The sequence below is a fragment of the Lissotriton helveticus genome, chromosome 1_1, assembly GCF_964261635.1.
Source record: "Lissotriton helveticus chromosome 1_1, aLisHel1.1, whole genome shotgun sequence".
NCBI classification, from domain to species: Eukaryota; Metazoa; Chordata; class Amphibia; order Caudata; family Salamandridae; genus Lissotriton; species Lissotriton helveticus.
The window spans coordinates 653,768,406-653,789,488 of NC_136057.1; the positions used below are offsets into that span (position 1 = coordinate 653,768,406).

The window sequence follows — 21,083 nt, forward strand, 5'->3', positions numbered from 1 at the left end:
AACATGTTAAAAGAACACAGAGTAAGGTTAAGGTAGGCTTTACAAAGATTTTTCTAAATACAAATGCCGGAAACTAACTGATTTCCAAAGAAAAGGGAGAAATATCAAGACTGTTCGATAAAACAAAGATACTAACTTGCTGCTACACTTATCATTTTAAGAGATCTGGTTTAAGATGAACATGTGTATTCTAACCAAAGCTATATGCAAGATTAGTATAGGGATTACATTCTTAGTAGCAGTGTTAATGCTATATGTGTGTGTATATACATTATGCCATCCTCGGCTGAGGAGGAGGTAACATACCATCACATTCCTTTATCATATGCAATTTCATGCAGCATATTGCTTGGTTTACTTTATATGCAACAGCACTTGAATATTATTCTAACTATACATGAGTCTTTTGAAAGCACCTTTACAGAAAAGCATGAACTTACACCCACAACTAAAAGAAATGGACACTGCTTGGCATTATTTTAGACCTTGCCTACCTATTTAAATTGTTGTAACCTGCCCCTTTTTGCAGGGTTATCCCCAAACATTTTGCCTTCTTTCTCCTGTTTTTTCTGACCTGTTTTTGTTGTCTTTAGCACTCTCTGCACTTTACCACTGCTAACCACTGCTAAAGTGCATATGCTCTCTGTCTAATTGGTGTTTGTTTCATCCATGATTGCATATTTGATTTACTGGTAAGTCCATAGTAATTTGTACCATGTGTGCCCAGGGCCTATAAATCACATGCTATTAGTGGGCCTGCAGCATTGACTGTGCCACCCACATGAGTATCCTTGAAACCATGTCTCAGGCCTGCCACTGCAGTGTCTGTGTGGCAGGTGCACCCACTTGTTAGGCCCAAACCTACACGATTACTACATATAAGGAACCCCTAAGGAAGGCCCAAGGCAGCCCCATGGGCAGGGTGCAGTGTATTTAAAAGGTAAAACATGTACTGGTGTGTTATTCATGTCCTAATAGTGAAATGCTGCTAATTTCGTGTTTCACTATTGCAAGGACTATCTCTCCCATAGGGTAATATGGGGATTGCCTTGAAATATCATTTATGTGTAATTTCCCATTGGGAGCAGATGGAGGTTTGGGGTCTCTGAACTCACAATTTAAGAATGTATCTTTTGGTAAAGTTGGGTTTTGAGTGTTTGAAAATGCTACTTTTAGAAAGTGGCCATTTTCTTCCTTAACCATTCTGTGCCTCTGTCTGTCTGTAGAATACACATATGGGTTGGATGAGAGTTCGGCTCTTGTGGTCAAACACAGGGAGCTGAGATGTGCCTTGCATATACTGATGACCCATCACAAGTCTGATGGGCTTTCCTGAGGTAGCGTGGTGGGAGGAGTTGTCACTGATACCGGAATAGGGCTGTGCCTGTCCTCACGCAAAGCTGTCTCCACCCCCCATGGTGTGTCTGGAGCCAGGCTAGGAACTTGCAGTGTCTTGTGCACTACAAAGACTTTCCTTTGAAGTTTGCCTACTTCAAAAGGCAGAAAGGGGTATACGTTTTGGACCTCCGCCACAGAACACTTCTGGACTGAGGACATTCTGCCACAAAGAAGAGCTGGATGCTGTAAGAGAGACTGTCACTCTGCCTGTTGCTTTGTTGTACTGTCCTGCTGCTTGCTGCTTCTGTCCCGGGAGTGAAATGATTGGACTTTGCTTTCTACATCCTGCTTCCAAATTTCTCCAAGGGCTAGTGCATGCTTGCCTCCTGTTAAGAAGGCTCCGGGCCATCAAAGACTTCACCTACCAGTACCTGGGCTCTTCTGCTGGGAGTCCTGACTTACAAAGTGGTGCTAGATCCAGTTCCTGTGCCCTTGGAAGTGTAACCTGGTGTTGTTAAAGAAAAAATCCATGCATTTACTCCTAGCACCTTTTTTCTTGATGCATCGCTGCACAAGATTGACGCATCACTGCTGCCTGCACCGAAGCGTGGTTCCCTCTGGAAGCATCGACCACTGCTTTCACCACAGGACCCATCTCCCCGTCACAGTGCATCAGAAATATTGCTGCAGCGTGAGTCCTTAGCACCGTGTCACCAACATCCGTGGCACCCACTCCGACTCCGATGCACCACCCGCTTGCTGCTGAAGAATTGACACAGCGGCTGCCAAATCGACGCAGTGCCTGTATCGCCATTGCCACATTGCGTCTGGATTTTTGACACATTGTCCCTCAACAGGGTGAAAACCACTACCAACTGGAGACCCCATTTCTAACAAGGCTTATGAAAATAACGTAACCTGATTGATAAAAATAGGAGAGAAAACATTTATCATGCTGTTAGATAAAAAAAGGGTACACATTGCACATAGTAAAAATCTAAACGAAGCTATTTTACAGGATGCATGGAAAAAGGAAGATGTCTTTAGCAAGAAAATTACTTATCCAAGTTTAAGACTGCACAAAAGACAAAAAAAGGACAGTATTTATTTATTTATTTTGAGTATTTTGTATGTGTCTTTAACAGAAGATTTCAAAATAGAAAGAGAAGTGTTGGGAAAAGTAACTGTGAAAATACATGTGAGTTATAATAATAAAGGAGTTTATAAAGCGCATGGTTACGCATACCAACGTGTTCCCGCGCTACTGTGAGAGAAAGAGGCAGTGCCTCAACCACATCCAGAGCAGCCCACCTAATCAACATGAGAACAGATGAGTTTTAAGAGCCTTCCTAAACTTTAATTCAGAAGTTTCCATCCGGAGGCTCGGCGGGAGCTTGTTCCAGCTCTGAGCCGCCAGGAGCCGAAAAGACCTGCCTCCCATTCTGGCCTTCTTCACCTTCTGCACTAGCAACAGACCTGTTCCACTCGATCTCGGGGACCTTACGGGCACATAGCAGGTAACAAGATCCCTCAAATAAGAAGGACCCATGTCCTGAATGATGCGATGGCATATGCACAGTGCCTTAAACATCTCTCTCTTCTTTACTGGTAGCCAGTGCAGGATGTCCAAGGCTCTTATGGAGGCCGCCCTCCTACGCTGCATAAGCGCCAGCCGTGTGGCGGCATTCTGCACAACCTGCAATCTTCCAAAGCATTTCAGCTATGGCGCCAAGATATCGTATGTTGCCATAATCTAGGTGAGAGTTATCAGAAAGAACATGGCAGATTTTACAGGATGACGTTCCAGTAATACCTGAAGTTTATTTCATTTGTAGACAGAATGCATATTTCAAATTAGCAGCTAACTAGGAGGGTATTTGCTATTTAAGCTTATGGTTTCCAAAGATGTGTCATGTAAATATTTTAAATGCTTTAACAATTACACCTGCACACAGATATATTAGAAGAATAAATGAAGGAAAATAATTGTGGAAGACATTTTTGGTGCTGTTAATAAAGATGTGGGAGTGATTCTGGAGGATGAGAACATTAGAAAGCAGTCAACAGTAGTGGACAAGCTTGCAACAAGTACATCTGGAGCTTTGATAGTTACAACACAGAATTAATGGCAGTTAGATCAATGGTTTTGCAAAATAGATATGTATTAGACATTGTGATTGCAGAAAAAGGAAGAGTTTGTAAAATTTTAAAGTCAGAACATTGTTGCACATACATACTTGACGAGAGGAAGAAAAACCCAAGAATACGCAGAGAACATTTCAGACATCAAAATTGACCTGGAACCCTTAGAAACCACTAGTATAGTAAAAAGCTTCACAGAGGGAGTTTCTGAAATAGGCAATTGAAATGCAAAAGTGGGTTGAGGGCTTCTCAAATCCATATTAGTGCCTCTTTTAATTGTAATAGTCTGTTTCCTGACTTCACTAAGCCTATATAAAGCTATAAAAATCATATTGCAAAAGAAGATTACAGAACGGAATAACACAGATAAAAGAAAGATTTAGAACTAAGTGACCACAATAACAGAGTACAGCAAATTAAAGGAGAAGGAAAACATAAAATGTGAAAGAAAAGACTCAACTGAAGTCAAGAGCGAGTGGATCTGTGAATGTTTTGTGATTGTTGGAAGATTGCTATAATGTTTTAAATAAATAATAATGTATGCAATTAAAATGTAGAAATAATGTTTAGGCAGGGGAGAGCATCAGGCTTTTATAGCAACATTGATTTAGTTAGAAAGACTTCTGAAAGCATTTTTCCATTTCCCTTTTCTCTGACCTGTGGTCAGTAATGTGAGATGTTAAACTTTGAATAATGATTCAAAACTGCTGACCTGACCATGAACTAATAGAAAATGTTAGAATTCATCTGTCCCATAGAGTTGTCTTTAGAAAAGACAATATTGTATTAAATTGTGTAGTTTCATTTCATTTTCATAAAATATTTCTTCCTAAGTAAAACTAGTAAGTTCGAATGTGTGAAAATTGCATGACTTCATCTCTATGATGCAGATACCTAACCATTACCTTTTTGTATTGTAGTAGAAATGAACAGTGCGAATCTAACCTCAACTTATACAATGTTTATGAAATGTTTCATTTTAATACTCAATGTCTGTAAACCTTTGTCAAGAACCACTTAGATGACAGAAGCTTTTCTGTTTCCATGATTACACCGCAAAATAATCCGCTGAAAAGACAGAAGAATGCAACATTTTTCCTTAGTGATAGATATTGAGACATTATATTTGAGCGTGCTCCTAGAATAGGGAGAGAGTCTTCAGACCCTATCTTGTCTCTCTGCAGAGCCCTTGGCTCCGATTCTTTTAGAGAGGCGCATTAATTTCACTTGTCTGAATCTATGCTGCTCTGAGACTCTATTGAGACACTTTAACCAGCGGCAGTGCCTCCGTGAGAGTGGAGCAGCGTTGCCACTCCGCTGCAGAGTATGAACCATGAAAACTAAAATGGTAATAAAACACATTTATCCCCATTTAATTTTTTGTTCTGGTAGCAGCCAAGTCTGGGGCAGAGCGGCAGCTAAAAGGAATGCTGTGCACTTAGTTTAAAGTGTGCATGTCACTTTGGCAGGCCATCTTGTGACGGCCAGCCTGACATGCGCACTTTAAACTCTCCAACCCAAGCTGTCTGAAACAGCTGGGTGGAGAGTAAGCACAGAACCTCGGTGCTGTAAGGAGCATAAACCAGGCTCTCCAGTGAATCTTGGTGCTTCTCTCCCTCTGCTGAGAGAAGCATCTGCATTGGTAGAGGGGAGTTGCTTGCTGGAGCTCTGGAATCCTGTGCTGCTAAGATGAAGAGGAGCAACCAGCACGAGGCAGCAGGTAAGTAAATCTTTTGATTTTTAAACTAAGTTGCTGCAGTGCCTTCAGTCCCAACTCCAGAGGTCTCAATCATGGCCAATTATAAATACATTTTTTAAACGGACCAGGATTCAGAGCTATGGCTTTGGGTCTAAGGGCACTGATTGTTTTTATTAGTTTCCGTCAGTGTGCCTGTCACCACACCTGTGTTAATTGCAGCTGCCTGCCACTGGCTTGAACACCTTGTTATGGGAAGTGTTGATCGCTTTAGAATTTCCTAAAACTTTATGCTTTCACCTCGTGATTTGGAACAATTTATGGGTTCCAATAGATACCTTTACCTCAGTTCCTAGACATAGAATAGAGATTTACTTATATGGAACGTGCTTTATGCAATTGCTTTGTTTTGAATTACTGATGATTTGATTACATATTTTGAGAAATTATAAATAAAGAAATACTTACTAGAAGATTTTAATAAAACTTTGAAAACTTACACCAAATCTCATCCTTGTCTCTTAAGTAACAATAGTTGAACTGTGATGCAAAGATTGATTTGCAGTTGCTGATTCATTCTTTTCTTATGTCCAAGGTCTTTCTACCCTGGGCCCAGGAAATGAGCAGAGACATTTCTCCAGATGAGTAATAAAACTGATACCATAAACCAAATATTTACATAAAGTCCCTGCTCCACCACATACACAGCCCTAATTAATGATACAGGAAACATTCTGAATGTGAACAGCCGCGGCTGGTAGTAGGTGTAACTGCAGGGCGGTGACGTGGGGAGAGGGAGGGGCGGGGTGGGGGGTAGTAATGTATGGAATACGGACTTTGACAGGTAAGTAAACATATAAATAAATAAAACGAATTTTGTTGTGTGCACTGCATCACCAAATGCGATGCAGTGCGCGCAACGAAATTCGTTTTATTTATTTATATGTTTACTTACCTGTTAAAGTCCGTATTCCACACATTACTACCCCCCACCCCGTCCCTCCCCCTCCCCCTCTCCACATCACCGCCCTGCAGTTACACCTACTACCGGCCATGGCTGAATGTGAATGTGTACAAAGTTAAGAACCGGTAACGCTGGCGGGCATCATGCAACCAAACATTTACTTGACTTAGGCGCATGACAGGCCTAGGAAAAGGTAAGTATGTGAATTAGAAGAGTTTGAAAAGCCACCATATTCAAGAAGTTTAAAGAACAATTGTCTGCCCACTAAATGCAAAGCAGGATGTCTATCAGAAATACTATCACAAAGCTAAGAACTTGACAGAGGGGATTCGTCCCTTAAGCAGGTTGTTGAATAATCCCTAGACCTCCAAGTTACTCTCAGGAGGGCCACATGTATGAAATTATTTTGCATTCGCAAATGGTGCAACTCAGTAAAATCTCCCGTTTGTGAATGCAAAATAGTCTTTCATAAAGTATGAGATGCTTTGTAGTCACAATTTTAGGTAATCGCAATTGCGACTACAAATAGGGAATCACAAATTGCAATTCCCTTAGCATATGTAGAAAGCATTTTCCAAATGCAAACTGTGCATTTAGGAAAATATCATTGTAATTGACTTTAAGTCGATGGGAACCATGTGCAAAGTTTGAAAAATAAGCACAACTGCATTTTTCAAACTGCCAAGTAGCACACACAAGCCCTTAAGGCATGTGTGTGCTTAACATGTGCCCATTTATGTTTTAGGGGTGCTTCACCCTTGGCTTTGCATTATCTAATTTGCGATTACCAATTAGGTAATCATAAATTAGCTAATGCAAAACCATTAGAACCTATGGGCCTTTCATCGAGTAGGTATGAATGGAGTAATATTACCTTATAGCTATTCGCTATTTACTGATTCACTATTCGGTAATATTAAAGAATCACATTTGGCGATTACCAAATAGCGATTCGGTAAAATCGCTATTTGATAATCGCAAAATGCTAATTTGGTACATGTGGCCCTGAGTATCGTCTGAGAGCAATAAATATCATACTTTCTTTCATCTCAGTTCAGCAACTTTGCATAGGTGAGGTAGCATCAATTGTAATGTAATATCTGTTATGGTATTTTATTTGAAATTTTCCTTAATCTTGATTGTATATAATTGTCCATATCTGATTAAATATATATTGCACATCAGTCAATCAAAATCAATGCAGTCAATCAATCTTTATTTCGATCAATTAAGATCATAAAAGACAATTTGCAATATGAAGGACCTTTTCCCTCCATTAAAAGATCAATCTGATTATGGTATATACATATTAAAATACAGTCATGTTAAAATTCCAGAAATTAAAACTTCAATTAATTTGATTTAAAAAAAATATTAATCCCAACCAATATAAAGGTTTAGTTAACCACATCTCCTGGAAGATGCAAATGTCATAATGCTCTATTAATTCCTGCCAGTCCTGTGACTCTACTTTGGACTGCAGACCGGCAAGGTTCCAGGAGATGTAAGATATCGGTATAGAACGCAATTGTGTCAGCAAATTCGAACTGCTAGATTGGTAGCTTAATGGATCAATCTTACTCCCCTTTATCTGGGTGCGCGATTTGGTGGCCTGCTAACCCTTTATTACTTTGTGATTTGGGTTTCACTTCTGGCGTTAGCCAATCGCAGCAATTCAACCCACTCAGGGGGGTAAATCTATTCTCTGTTCTAATTCCCATACCACTGGGGTTGCCTTGAGCACCAGATTTGGGTCCCTTCCCCCCACCCCCGTGGGCACACCGAAACTGCCAGTTACACTGTTTGGTAGCTTAAAAAAGAATGCTTAAGGCAATGCTCTAATTTCAGAACAATCACCTGGAATCCAATACAGTTGATCTGTGAGAAATAGTGGCATTATCCGATTATTAAAATTCAAATCAATGCATAAATGTTTTATTTCGGTTAAAATTTAACCATAAAAACATAAATATAAAACTTGATACAAAACAGTATTCCTTAACATGTTGTGCATCAGATAAAAAATAATCAGGTTGTCAATTTGATTAACCTGCAATATTTGCCTTGATTATGATATAATCACACAGAAAATGACTAAATAACTGCAATTGTAATAAAAAAAACACAGGTCTACAACTGGTGAAACTGCCATGTCACAACAAGGGTACAAGATATATAAATCATGTGGTACTGTAAAAAAAGTTCAAAAGAAAGTGAGATACCGCGTTGTTTGGTAGAGCGATGGTCCCAGGGGTAATGGTTCAGAGAGTCTGCAAGTGCTCAGTCATTCGAGAAAGACAACATATAGTGCCCTATACTCGTCCTGGACACAGTTAATAAGCAGCCTTCATAGTCATCAGATACCAAATGTAAATGTGGGTCTCTACCTTCAGTCGTGCTCAGTATCAGAAAGGATCTGACAGCTTAGATAATTCAGCCGAGCCTCTAATTGTGCAACCCCAGTGGAAGAAAGTACTCTTGGTCATTATTTTTCTTTCTTTTCTTCTAACCACAGGGTCTTGGCTAGTTCTGTTCTAGTAATATATTTGATAATATATCCTGGAAAACGCATCTGTCGATTGCCTTTTTGTTCCTCTGTTCTACCCCACACCCTTTCAGTCCAGGAGACGCAATATATTTCAGAAGACATCAAACTCAACCAGTGCATTGTGACTTAATGATCCAACTGAGTGGCCTGATAGCCCAAGCAGTACCATAATAGAAGATGTGATAGGGTAATGGCATCCTACAAATAACCCACCATAGTTCTTCATGGCATGAGAAAAAGAAGACTTGTGTGGGAAGCCCAGAGGTCCTCTGTAGAACCCATTTTTCTACACCTAATGGCTGCTAGCATTAGTAAAACCCAAATACGAGCACAATACCAAAAGGACAAGCATGTTACTTCTATAGATGTCTCAAGTTTCAGTGACTTGTTGCCCAACCTAGCTAAAAAGTCATAATTAGCTCCCTTTCATTCTATGCATGTAAACCATCCTGAGTGCAGTAAATGTGATTACCAATCGAAGGTTTTTAAAATAATACTCTAATCTTTGAGACCAGCCATAGATAGTGAATGTACTTAGTATAATATCTTTAGTACACACTGTGCTTTCCGGGGTTTCCAATACACCAGCAATTCACATGGTTGTCACATTTAATGTTTTGAGATTTAAAAATAAGGCATTATAAAACTTTATAAATAAATATCAGATGGATGCAGTCTGGTTTGAAAACAAGGTAAGGAGTATATCAGAGAGATGCAGTCTGGTTTAAAAACAAGGTAAGGAGTATATCAGAGAGATGCAGTCTGGTTTAAAAACAAGCTAGGAAGTATTTCAGAGGGATGCAGTCTGGTTTAAAAGAATGTAGGAAGTATATCGGAGGGATGCAAACTGGGTTAAAAACAAGGTAAGAAGTATATCCGGGATGTAGTCTGGTTTAAAAACAAGCTAGGAAGTATTTCAGAGGGATGCAGTCTGGTTTAAAAGAATGTAGGAAGTATATCGGAGGGATGCAAACTGGGTTAAAAACAAGGTAAGAAGTATATCAGGGATGTAGTCTGGCTTAAAAACAAGGTAGGACGTATATCAGAGGGATGCAATCTGGTTTAAAAACAAGCTAGGAAGTATTTCAGAGGGATGCAGTCTGGTTTAAAAACAAGGTAAGGAGTATTTCAGAGGGGTGCAATCTGCTTTAAAAACAAGGTAAGGAGTATTTCAGAGGGATGCATTCTGATTTAAAACAAGGTAGCAAGTATATCAGAGGGATGCAAACTGGTTTAAAAACACAGTAAGAAGTATATCAGAGGGATACAGTCTGGTTTAATTAAAAACAATGTAAGAAGTATATCAGAGAAATGCTGTCTGGTATAAAAACAAGGTAAGAAGTATATCAGAGAGGTGCAGCATGGTTTAAAGACAAGCTACGAAGTATATCAGAGGGATGCAATCTAGTTTAAAAACAAGGTAGGACGTATATCAGAGGGATGCAGTCTAGTTTGAACACAGCCCCAATTTTCACCCTCCTAGGATTGTTCTAGTGAATCATTTTTTCAGTCATGCTTGCTTCGCAAATGGTGCTCCATGTGAGGCACAATCAGCTCTGAGCTCTACATTTAAAATAGTGTACGATTTCTCACCAAGTGTACACACTATCGCATCTGCATTTTATGATAAATCGGTGATAATGTGGACACGATTATTTTGTTAATGCAGAATCCTGTGCAGCGCTCATTTTTGGACAGAATGAGGACTATTTGTATATGCTGTGATCTGAGGCTGGACATAAGCGATCCTATGCAATAGCTTCCAATTACAGAATAAATCTTGTGGTTGCTGGTAAATGTGTTGTGATTTATGGCAGTTTAATGGTGCACATATGTTCCTTGCCAGGCTCATTGGATTACTATGCAAATGAGGTAGGTTTTTTATATGGCTGTCCAGCAAGATAGGGGAAACATCAGATTGCATATTTCCCAAAAATAAGGGGGAAAAGAAAATGCACGTTGCTTTAATGAATATCTACACTGACATATTTACCAATACACTGATAACACAACGCATTCAGATTCTTAGTACTGCTTCCGGGTTGGGGTCTAGCCAATAGAGCACAGTACATTAGTGGAACTGGATTACAAATCCTTTCAGCAGATCAATGTCTTCCAAACATATTCTCATACCCTGTAAAAGTAGCAGCATTACTGCCCCTTCCAAGTGGAGACCAGGTGCTGTGCGCTGTGTTGTCTTTTAAGCAGTTGTCATTCATTAAGTCCATCCGAGTTAAAGGACCCTGTCTCCGGTCGTGCACATCATCATCATATATTATGTGATTGGTACAAACTCTTGACTGAACGCTTAGGGTGATGTGAGTAATGAAGAAATAAATGAAGGCAACATTCAAGGTTATGTATGTAATGTGTCTGAGCAAATCCCTATGACGGGCGTAGCTCGTCTCAAGCAGAGTAAAAGCAGAGATAATATCATACGAAAAAGCTATGCCGGTTTATATTTTTTTATAGCTGTGAATACTAGGTAACAAACTGGTGATGACCTATAGAACAATTGGCATTCGCTGAAGGATACTGCAATTATGTGGCAGCGGAGGATTCCTGCATGGAGCGAGTCTGATTAAATAATGCTACTAGCAAAGGCTAAGTAGATGAAATGAGAAGAATCATTCCGCTGTATTTGTATTATTCATTTTAACACACAATACTACTCTGGAGGAGACGGATTTACCTTGAAAGTACAGTGTAACACCTGTACAGTGTAACACCTGAACATGGCAATGAACAACTAAAAGGTGAGCAGTAAAGCTTTCTAAAGGGTCTGCCACAATAAGCCACCCATGTGGCGCTTTTTTCTAAAATGAGCTAATGATCAGTCTAACATCTACATATTTCGTACTGATAAAGAAAATGTCTTTTTGTTTAAATCTCCAAACTATGTGGCAGATGAAGGCTTGTATGACAAGAGAAGTAAGTCCATAATTACATGGGACACCCTTGCCCCCTACAATGCATAATTCCAGTGGCATTACAAATGTTGTAATGTAATACCTCTATGAGCTACCCATGTTTTCTTCCATTATTTTCAAAGCTGGTTAAAGCACTCTATTTCCAGCATAATATTTCTTGCCAAATGCTCGGTATCATGGTGCTAGACCCCCTCATCTGGCAAGAGGCCACCAGCATTATCCATTTCTGCTTGAATGTTCTCTTCTGGGGAACCTGTGGGTGAGCACCAGGCCCTCTGCTTATCTCAAGTGCCCCTAGTCTAAGTAAGCACTATGCGTATTCTTTTTCCTTTCTCGCTCCCCTTGCCAAACAAATATTCCAATTCAGCTTGTTCTCATCTGTATTTCTGATGTCATTCAGGACTTAGGTTAATATGAACTGACTGACGGACAGTCAAACCCAGTGAGAAGGATACCACTAACATAACCCAAAGACCCCCTGCGAAGCAATGGTATTATCAAAGCTTCATCAGCACTTAATTGGAGGCTGGAGCTGGTACCTGTGAAAAATAGGCCACAATAATGCGAACGTGCCTCCATAGAAAAAATGGGGGTCTTTCCAGGTGTGTATTTCATTAATTGTTTGCTCCTTCTTCAGCCTTTAAAAGATTCAAACATTCCCAGAAACACAGATTAAACGGATGTTAAAAATGAGGAGAATTAATAGAATACCAATCCGGATTTAAAAGTTTTAAATAATATTTTCTTAATAATTAGAGACATAAATAATCAAAAAGCATTGTGCTCTACTTATGAAAGAATATTAAGAATTCATGAAAATGTTTGGAATGTGTAGCATCTTTCAACGCACGGAATCAGAAGACATTTTGCAAAGTACCCCTGACGGAAGTGCTGGGAGGCCTACCGGTAGTGGATTGTGCTCTACAGAAATGCAAAACAGCAATACAACATCATGCAGTGAAGTCACAGCGCAGGGGCTGCAAACGTCTTTAAATATAGCAATGTATAGGCTTTTCGAAGCTACATCATAAAAGGGAGGTTGTTTTTCCTTTTTTTCTTTCATTTTGCTACTTGTTGTTTCAGGATAGTAGTGGGACTAGTGTTTGCCACTTCATCCCCCCTCCCCCATGTGTGGGAGGCTTAAGCCTAATTTTTATCACCCCCAGAGCAAAACCCACTCCACAAAAATCTCTTCAATGTTCTTTTGCTTATAGATAGGTGATGTGATCTGTCCATGTAGGAATCATTTATCCACCCTGTCATATATATTACCTGCTGCGCTGCTGGCTTTTGACTCTCAGTTCGACTTGTGTATTCTTGATATCATGTATCAAGACGCAAGCCCCTGATACTCAAATAACGTTGTTATTTAGACTTAATATAACAAACCATAACCTTACAGACGTATTTCTAGAGTGCTCTTTCACTACCAGAAGTCTCTGGCCAGCATAGAAAGATGACTCGTGCATAAAAGAGACTGATCTGCGACACCTGGCTACATCAAGGTGACTAAAGCGTAAACAATGTACCCAATGCACTATGAAATCCAAGGCAGGGATTCTGTAGCCAGACATTACCTTTTTTAGACAGAAATATTTGTCTTCTGTTTTGAGCTGACATAATTGTATTATTTTATTGTTGAAAGTATCCTTTAATGTTTACATGCATTCGGCATTCCAATTCTATTATATGGTTTCGTTTTTAATTGATCAAAGAAATTGCATGTTTTATTCAGTTGCAGCAGACCTGCTGAATTATTTGATTTTGCATGTGTTGTTTGTTTTGCACAAGTGGTGAAAACAATCTGAATAGGGCAGCCCTCATGTTAAAATCTTGACGTGTCATCTTTGTGATTAATATTGAAAAGCATAAATGGGCTATTTAAATTTTTATAAACAGGTTTAGGAATTAAAGTTTCATTGTGCACCACACTGAGTTGCCCCAACTGAAATATTCCTGCTAACCTGGAAAAGAACCCATGAAATAAAAGTTAATTTATTGAATGCTTGCATTTTTTCTCTCTGCACGCTTCATACTGTTTTCTTAAAAATGAACAAAGGGATTTCTGCTGCTGTATCATTACAAGAGGTATTCTCTATAGTTAGCCCTTCATACTGTAATTTTATGAACACCCCACAGTGTAGACAGATTTAAGGGCCACACACCCCCATGTTTAGAAAGGAGTGAACAGGTGGCCCCAAAGACTAATGTACTTTCCAGGTTTGTAAACAGTGGGTTAGTGCCAAGGACCGTTGCTTCCTACTAAAATCAACCACCGAAATCAATGGTTTTCCAAATAAATGTTCTAAGCATAAATACAGCAAAGTATGGATCACCATTAAAAATAATCACATTTATATTATTCTACCATTCTGTGCCTGTCTAAATGGGTGAACGTGGTAAACGCATAAGCACTGAAAAGGGATAAACCGTATGAAATAAGGAACACATTGGATTTCATTTTGTCCTATTGTGTCGCATATATTTCTCTGTTTACAAGCAATATATGTGCTGTACCTGACATGCTACATGCTAATACTGTACGACTATTTATACACACACACACACACATAGTAACACGTGTGTACTATCTTAGTACCACAGGAGACATAGCAGGCATCTTATGATTACATTTTATTAAGTGTACATATTCTATGTTTAAAACATATATTAGAGGCAGTTGATTGTCTAATTCCATCAATCATAAAGAGCACAGCATTACAGGATTATAATCTTGCAGCATTCTATTGTATTCCCTTTTCTTTTTTATGAACAATTTTGCTTTTCTTGGTGTGACTGACTTCCAGTAAATATGTAAGGTATAGCACAATAGCAGACATTTGGAAAACTGTTGCTCAAAAATCACTGGTGAATAAAAAGCTTTTAACTCGCTAGAGAAATTATTGCTTGTGAAAAAGGTGTGACATCTGACACAATCAATCACATCAAACAACCATAAACATGTCAATAAATGAAAATGTGTTGCCTAAAAAATGCATAACTAAAACCGTGAGTAGTGGGGGACAGAACAGAATATGTGCCATAGAAAAGTGTGCACAATTATGTGTCACTTGTAAATTCCTTTAATTTGACATATATGCCACGGAGAATAACTCCTGTGTTGACAGTCCCTTACTTTCTTAAAACTGTTGATTCCAAAGGTGAATAAAGCTGCATGTGTCAGCTCGATACAGTATAGAAATGGGAATGGATATTAACATTTGGATTGGAAAAACAATGGAGTCTAAAACACATGCAAAATGTGTGTCGGTGTGTTTCACCGCCGCGGTTTTAAAAATATGGGCACAAACACACATCTGACAGCCTCAGTAGTAAATAAAAGATAACATGTATGTCAAGCCTGGATATATTTCAGTAAGTGTGCAGTCAGACAACATTACACATTATAGCCATTTAATAGAATAGATATATTCTCAGCTGTTTGGCTCCATACACACATATTTAAACAACATTTCAGAGATGAGATAGTTCTCCAGACAAAAGAACAATCTACATTGCAGACAGTAATCAGTAGGGCACAACAAAAACAAACTGTGTCAGGTCCAAGATTCAGCGGTAAGACACCTAAACATGCATAATCGTCAGAAATATGTGCACTACTGCGTAGAATAGTACATACATTATATATTTTGCTCTTTGTGGTTTTTCATTTTAATAAACTCATTTCCTGTGCAGTTTCCCTGGCTGGCAGTCGTTAGCACTGCAGTGTCTGAAATAAGTTATTGGACCTGCTACGTTTGAAACAGCAGATAGGTGTCATTAAATACAGGTGAGTAAGTCGGAAAGACACCCCCACCCCACCCCACCCCCACAGATTTACTTGCGGGAATTGGACCTCTGGTGCTGCCTACCCGTGCCTAAAGCGTATGCTTCTGGAATGGCTAGACACCGAATACTTGTGTCTAAAATAATGTGGCATCGGACTTGCTAACCCCTTGCGCGCCCACCTCCCCATACACTCAGCGCACCCCTGAGGTGTGCAGAGTTCTAGTGATGTTCAGAAGGAAGCTGCGTGGCGTGCTGTCTTTCAGTACACAAATGTAAGCAGAGTTGTGGTCTATTTGTTTATACAGATAACAAAAGAGGACAACGGAAAATCTTTCCCCCAGTCACAACAAAAAATCTCGTCGTGTCACCCGATGAAGAAAAATCAGTAGAAGAATATTTAAAGTGTAACATGACCGCCTCTGCTTAAATACCCGGCCCTGCCATGGCTGAGTAAACCTTTCTGGCACTCTTTGGCCCAGGGGAATTCGGCTCGCATTGATTTCCTTCATTTAGTGTTTGTAAACCACGGCAGCCGGCCTGGAATCGCACACTAGCAAGAAGGGGTGGGTGGGTGAAATAAAAACACTCTTCGGTTTAGAAAACAGAAAATACACCGAATTTAAGTCATGCAAAAAAAAGGCCGCGAGGAAATGCCTACTTGAACCTCCTTCGTGTGGCGCTACAGTAAACGCCGCCTATTTGCGGTCGACTATACACTAATGTGTCTGTGTTCCGCTATAAGCATGTGCTAGTAGCGGAAAGAGGCAGGGGTGACAGGGTGCCACTTAGTGAGGCGACCGCAATGCACGAGGAATTAGGACAAAGGAAGGGCACGTGTGCATGACGTAAAGGGTAATAAAATTAATGGGCGGCTTTAGGAAAAGAAGCCAAGAACGAGGTTCCTTCCCCCCCTTCTTCGTTAAAAGGAGTCTTTCACATTTACGGCATTTCAATGCCATGCTGTCCGGATACAGGTATCCCAGGAGGGAGCTGGCATAGGCATTTCGACAAAGAGGAATTTGTTAACAATCATAAGAAATAAAAAATTTTAGTGGAGGAGTTTACATGGACATGCTAGCATGTGGGCACCTGTTTTATTCTGAAATAATGCCCCCCTTGAACAATATTTCTCAACCGCAGTTGCTATTGCGCTTCAGGTAACTGTGTTCGAGAGACACTACAGAAAGGGCCTGAGATTCGTCTGCAAACATCTCGTTCGGGCGCCCCCTGTAAATCGCGAGGGTGTGGAAATCTCTCACTAGTCACATTATCCCAGAGCATGGGGACCCCGAGGGAGGAGGCGGGTCGCACTCCTTGCGCGGGCCTCGGCTGGATTTTAGCATTCAGTGAGGTGGGTGATTAAACGGGTCACAGATGGGACCACCGCCGAAAACAGCAATATATTGTAGTAGTAACAAGGCCACGAATGCACGCGACGTGCTCACAAAGAATAGAGTTGTTAGCACCAAGGGGGCCCAGCACTTGTGTTGAGGCCTTAGGCAGCCTGCCACTATAAACAAGGGCAGCTTTTATTATTTAGATATAAAAGACAACACTAATTCATGGTCAGATTTTAATCACGTTTTCCTTTTTAATGACTCAAGGAGTTGTAGGAGGCATTCAAGCTCACGCCAGCGATAACTTTAGCTCTAATTGGGAGAAGTGGCATTCTTTGCATTAGGATTACGTCAAGAACCTCTCGTGTTCTCCTGGCAACCAACCGTCATCGAGTAAATAAATAATTCTCGTGAGATATGGCCGCGTTGGTGGTTTGAAACCGAGGGCACATAAGGTGCTCATTGCTAATGCACACTCGTGTGTGTGGAACACGTGCGCTTGGGCTGTCCTTTCTCACACAGGGTGGAGTGTGGGCATTGTTTGTATTTGAAGTCCAGTGCGTGGTACCCATGGGTCTCTGGGTGTAACAGCTTCTTGTCGCGAACCTGCATCGGAGAGTGAAGACAGAGACGCTATATTTTAGCAACACTCGGGCAGCACAGATTGTGGGGACGGTATTGTTTGTACTGCCTTAAACCCTGCCTGCTGCACTGATACGAGCACACGTAGCGAGCTTTCTCGGGAGCCCTGAGAGCGCTGCCTTCCGCTCTGTTTGCTATGTAAAGTGCCTCTAAGTGACTCACCCACTTAAGGTTCCCTGGCAGCTCTAACCCAGATTCGCGAGCAGCGGGCCTTAAAAAAACACAGAGGTCAGTGTTTGGGGTTATTCCTCAACTTTGCTGACGGCCTCTAATGCTGCCACTGTGTTTGCCAAGCGGTGCCAACTGTCTCGCAGGTGTTAGACGGTGTCAGCAGCAATGAACGTGTGATGCGCACCCGTTGCCGTCCCTCAATCCCCGCACCGAGGCGCATATGGTCACAGAAGTGTTTAAAGCGGGTGTGAGCCCAGCTTGCGTTGCACCCCTTGTGTACACACGCCGTGCTTAAGGCACCACTCGAGCACACAGGAGACGGGGCCCGTGTTCCAGGGTTTTCCTTTCAAAGAAACAATAGCTGTCAAAACATACACATGGTGCACTGGAGGCGATCCAATTAGGAGCCAGTGAAAGAGAAACACAACAGCCGAGGCACCGCCCCGCTGCTTTTTTTCGGATTCTTCTCTTGATCAATCATGTCCTGGCACCGGGGATGGGAAAGGGCAGCAGGGATACACGGCTCTAGCCAAACCCGCACTCATGCCACCCACCCTTAGTAGTCCCATCTGATGAAAATAGCCTTTCTGAAAAGGAGGGGGCGCGCGGAAACTTTACTCCGAGCAGCTCGGAACAGCTGAGGTATATTTAGAGCCATTGAGTTGTTTCCCAGCACGCCGCGCTCCTGACTGAAAAAGTAGCGGACTGCTATGTGCGCCCTACATCCATTTTGCAGATTAGCTGTACGACACAAAGCAAAGGGAAATCCAACAATTTCAAGCAAGCGAGATAGCCTCAATGCAGCCCCTCCCTGCCTGCGTCTGAGTCGCGAGCTGGAAACCCCAGCAACCTGTGCTTCTCTTCCATACGGGGAGCCTGGGCTCGCCCCCACCCACAGCCGCCCACTCCACACGTTCTGTCCGGCTGAAGCGCGGGCAGGACTGGAAACGCGCAGGCCACTTACGTTGCAGGTGAGGGGAAAGACTCTTCCGCTGAAGATCTGCTGATCAGGGATTGGAAAAGTGTCAGACTCAAGACTAGCACGCAGCCAGCAGCCATCTTCGCGTTCAGGCAGCCCCCAGATCTGCGATCCGAACTGATAAGAGGTGAAGTGGAGCGGCGAGGAGCGGGCTGGGCAGGGCGCAGTCACCGCTTAGCCCGCGGTGGGTGGATGGCCGGCCGGGGAGACAGAGACACTCGCACACACGCTCTCGCCTACTCCGGCAGGCTGATCTGATCAGCAGCTGCCATCAGGGCTATTTCTGTAACAGATCTCAGCTCCCTCCTCTCTTCCACACTCTCTCCCTCGCCTTTCCTTATTTATTCCCCTGATTGCAGAGAAGGGGAGGAGATGTGCGGAGTTGCAGGGGGAGGAGGAAGGCAGTTGTTCTTCTTGCTTCTTCCTTTCTTGCAAAGCACATAGCGACTCCAGGTCATTGAGGAGTCGGATCTTTAGGTCTGCTAGTGTCAGCTTTCAGTGCAAGCGGTGGAGGGAACACCCAGAAGTCACCACCCTGTCTCACCCCTCTTCACTGTCTCTTACGCTCATTACTTTTTCAATATCCACTCTAAGCTCCACCCCCAATCAGTACCCTCTCCTCCCCCGCGCTTGATATAACCAGACATGGTACTTTGGATGAATATATTGACTGTAAGATTTAATTGCAACCCACAACCATTTGCTAGTGACCATCTTAACAATTCACAATTTCCATTTGCATATCCTTTAAGGTGAGTATTTTAGTGCATACAGCATAGTCTTCTGTCAAGGCAGTGGGCATATAATTAATAAGAAGCGATTGTGCCAGGGCATGTGTTTTTTTTCCTTTGCACTTGTACCCCCTTTACTTTCTCACCCACACTGCACATCCACATCTGTCTCATCTGATAATAACCTACATGCTCAGGAGTTTCTAGCATCCAGGTGGAAATATGTTTTGCGCTATTATACTACACATAGAGCCTTCCAGACTACCCAATTTGCATTGTGGAACATGTAGTTGTGATTTTTTTTCACATTCTAAGTGTTGACCAGTATGTGTGGACCGCCAGTAGGTATTTATTGTTAGGACCATGTTTCTATTCAAAAAGTGTTTTTTCTTTGCAAATATCTTTGGCACCCTTTGACAATCTTCGCAAATTTTTCAAAACTACTGCTTCACTCATGTGAGCTCTTGTCTTGAAAGTTTCCGGGTGATTCGTAGAGCGGGGCGAGAAAAAAAGGGGGGTCCCAAAACGCGTTTTTTCCATGTTCATTTTCTTCGAAAACTTTAGACAAAGCTACAGCCTGAACTGCCAAAAGGAAGTACACCAAATTTGGTAAGAATGTAGGTCTTGGTTCAGAAAGCGCTGTTTTTTATTTATTTATTTTTTTATTTCAAAAGATTTTATTAGAAGAAAGTTTTTACAAAGTCAGTATAGAGTAAGGCGATCGAAGGGAACATTGTTAAGTGTAAACATACTTATCGGTAATAATACATAAGGCTTGTTATGGCGCATGTGAGCTGGTTATACATAGGCAGCTTGAGTCCTTGTCTTTACATACCGGTCAAATGCGTTGCCCCCTACGGTTGGAAAAGATCGTGTGTAGAGGTAACTAGGACAGATATGAGAGGGAGTGAGGGAAAAGACGGACACAGGTGCGATGAATAGAGGTTGTATGGCCAGCGCGATTTTGCAGACGTGTTGCGCCGCGTGTGGGGGGGTGGGGGGGTGGAGGGGTTCTGGGGTGGCGGGAGTCTGTGTAGGGCCTAGAGGTGCATTCACGGCGGTTTTTGTGAGGCAAGGTATTTGTCCAGGGAGAGCCACATCTCATTGCTGCGTCCAACTTGTGGTGTTTGGTTTTTCGTTATGTTGTCTGCTCCCCTTAGGAAGGTGACCCAGTTGAACCATACTTTGAAAGTGGCCCTCCCTGTATCCTTCCAGTTAGACAGGATTGTCTTGGTTGCCGCTGTGAGTAGCAGGTTAATGAGGCTCCTGTCATTGGCAGATTGGATCTGCGGTGCCGTGAATGCGTACACTACGCTGAGGAGATCTATTTTTGGAGTGTACCCAGTTACATTGTGGATGAACTCTGTTACTTTCCCCCAGAAGTTTTTGACTTTAGGGCAATGGACTATTATGTGTTCTAGGTCCCCTCTCTGTTTCTGACAGTTCCAGCAGAAGTCGTTGTCAGTTAGACCGACCGCTGCTAGGCGCGCCGGGGTCCAGTGCGCTCTGTGTAGGAGCCAGAATTTCGTTTGCGCTAGTGTTGAGGTGACTTTGTGCCTGCTTGCCGAGACCCGGAGGAGGGCCTTTACTTTCTCGCTAAACCGCCCATTGTTTATTGTCTCCCAGTGATCCATGACTTTCTTGTTCAAAGTTGTTGTTTTGGCCCTAAGTAGTTTGTAGAGGTGTGATGTTTGGTGTCCAAGTTTATTGAGATTTGACATGTATTGGTGTATTGTTGTCACCTCTTTTCTTAGTTTTGCTCTAGTGATGGCCGCTTTGATTTTGAGGAAGTTATATAGTTCTATGTCTGGGAGGT

At 41.8% G+C, this 21,083-nt stretch overlaps 1 protein-coding gene across 2 annotated transcripts in view; it reads right to left on the reverse strand.

The window, feature by feature from the left end:
- The window catches only part of CACNA2D1 (calcium voltage-gated channel auxiliary subunit alpha2delta 1), a 1,913,432-nt gene extending 1,894,557 nt beyond the window's left edge, over positions 1 to 18,875 (reverse strand). Inside the window, exon 1 of one of the 2 annotated variants that reach the window (XM_078674178.1) lies at positions 18,522 to 18,875. In XM_078674178.1, coding sequence (XP_078530304.1) covers positions 18,522 to 18,616 — 95 coding nt within the window. In that variant the 5' untranslated portion in view covers positions 18,617 to 18,875. The remainder of the gene's footprint in view (positions 1 to 18,521) is intronic. The other variant, XM_078674177.1, reaches the window with a different exon arrangement.
- Between the last annotated feature and the right edge of the window lie 2,208 nt (positions 18,876 to 21,083).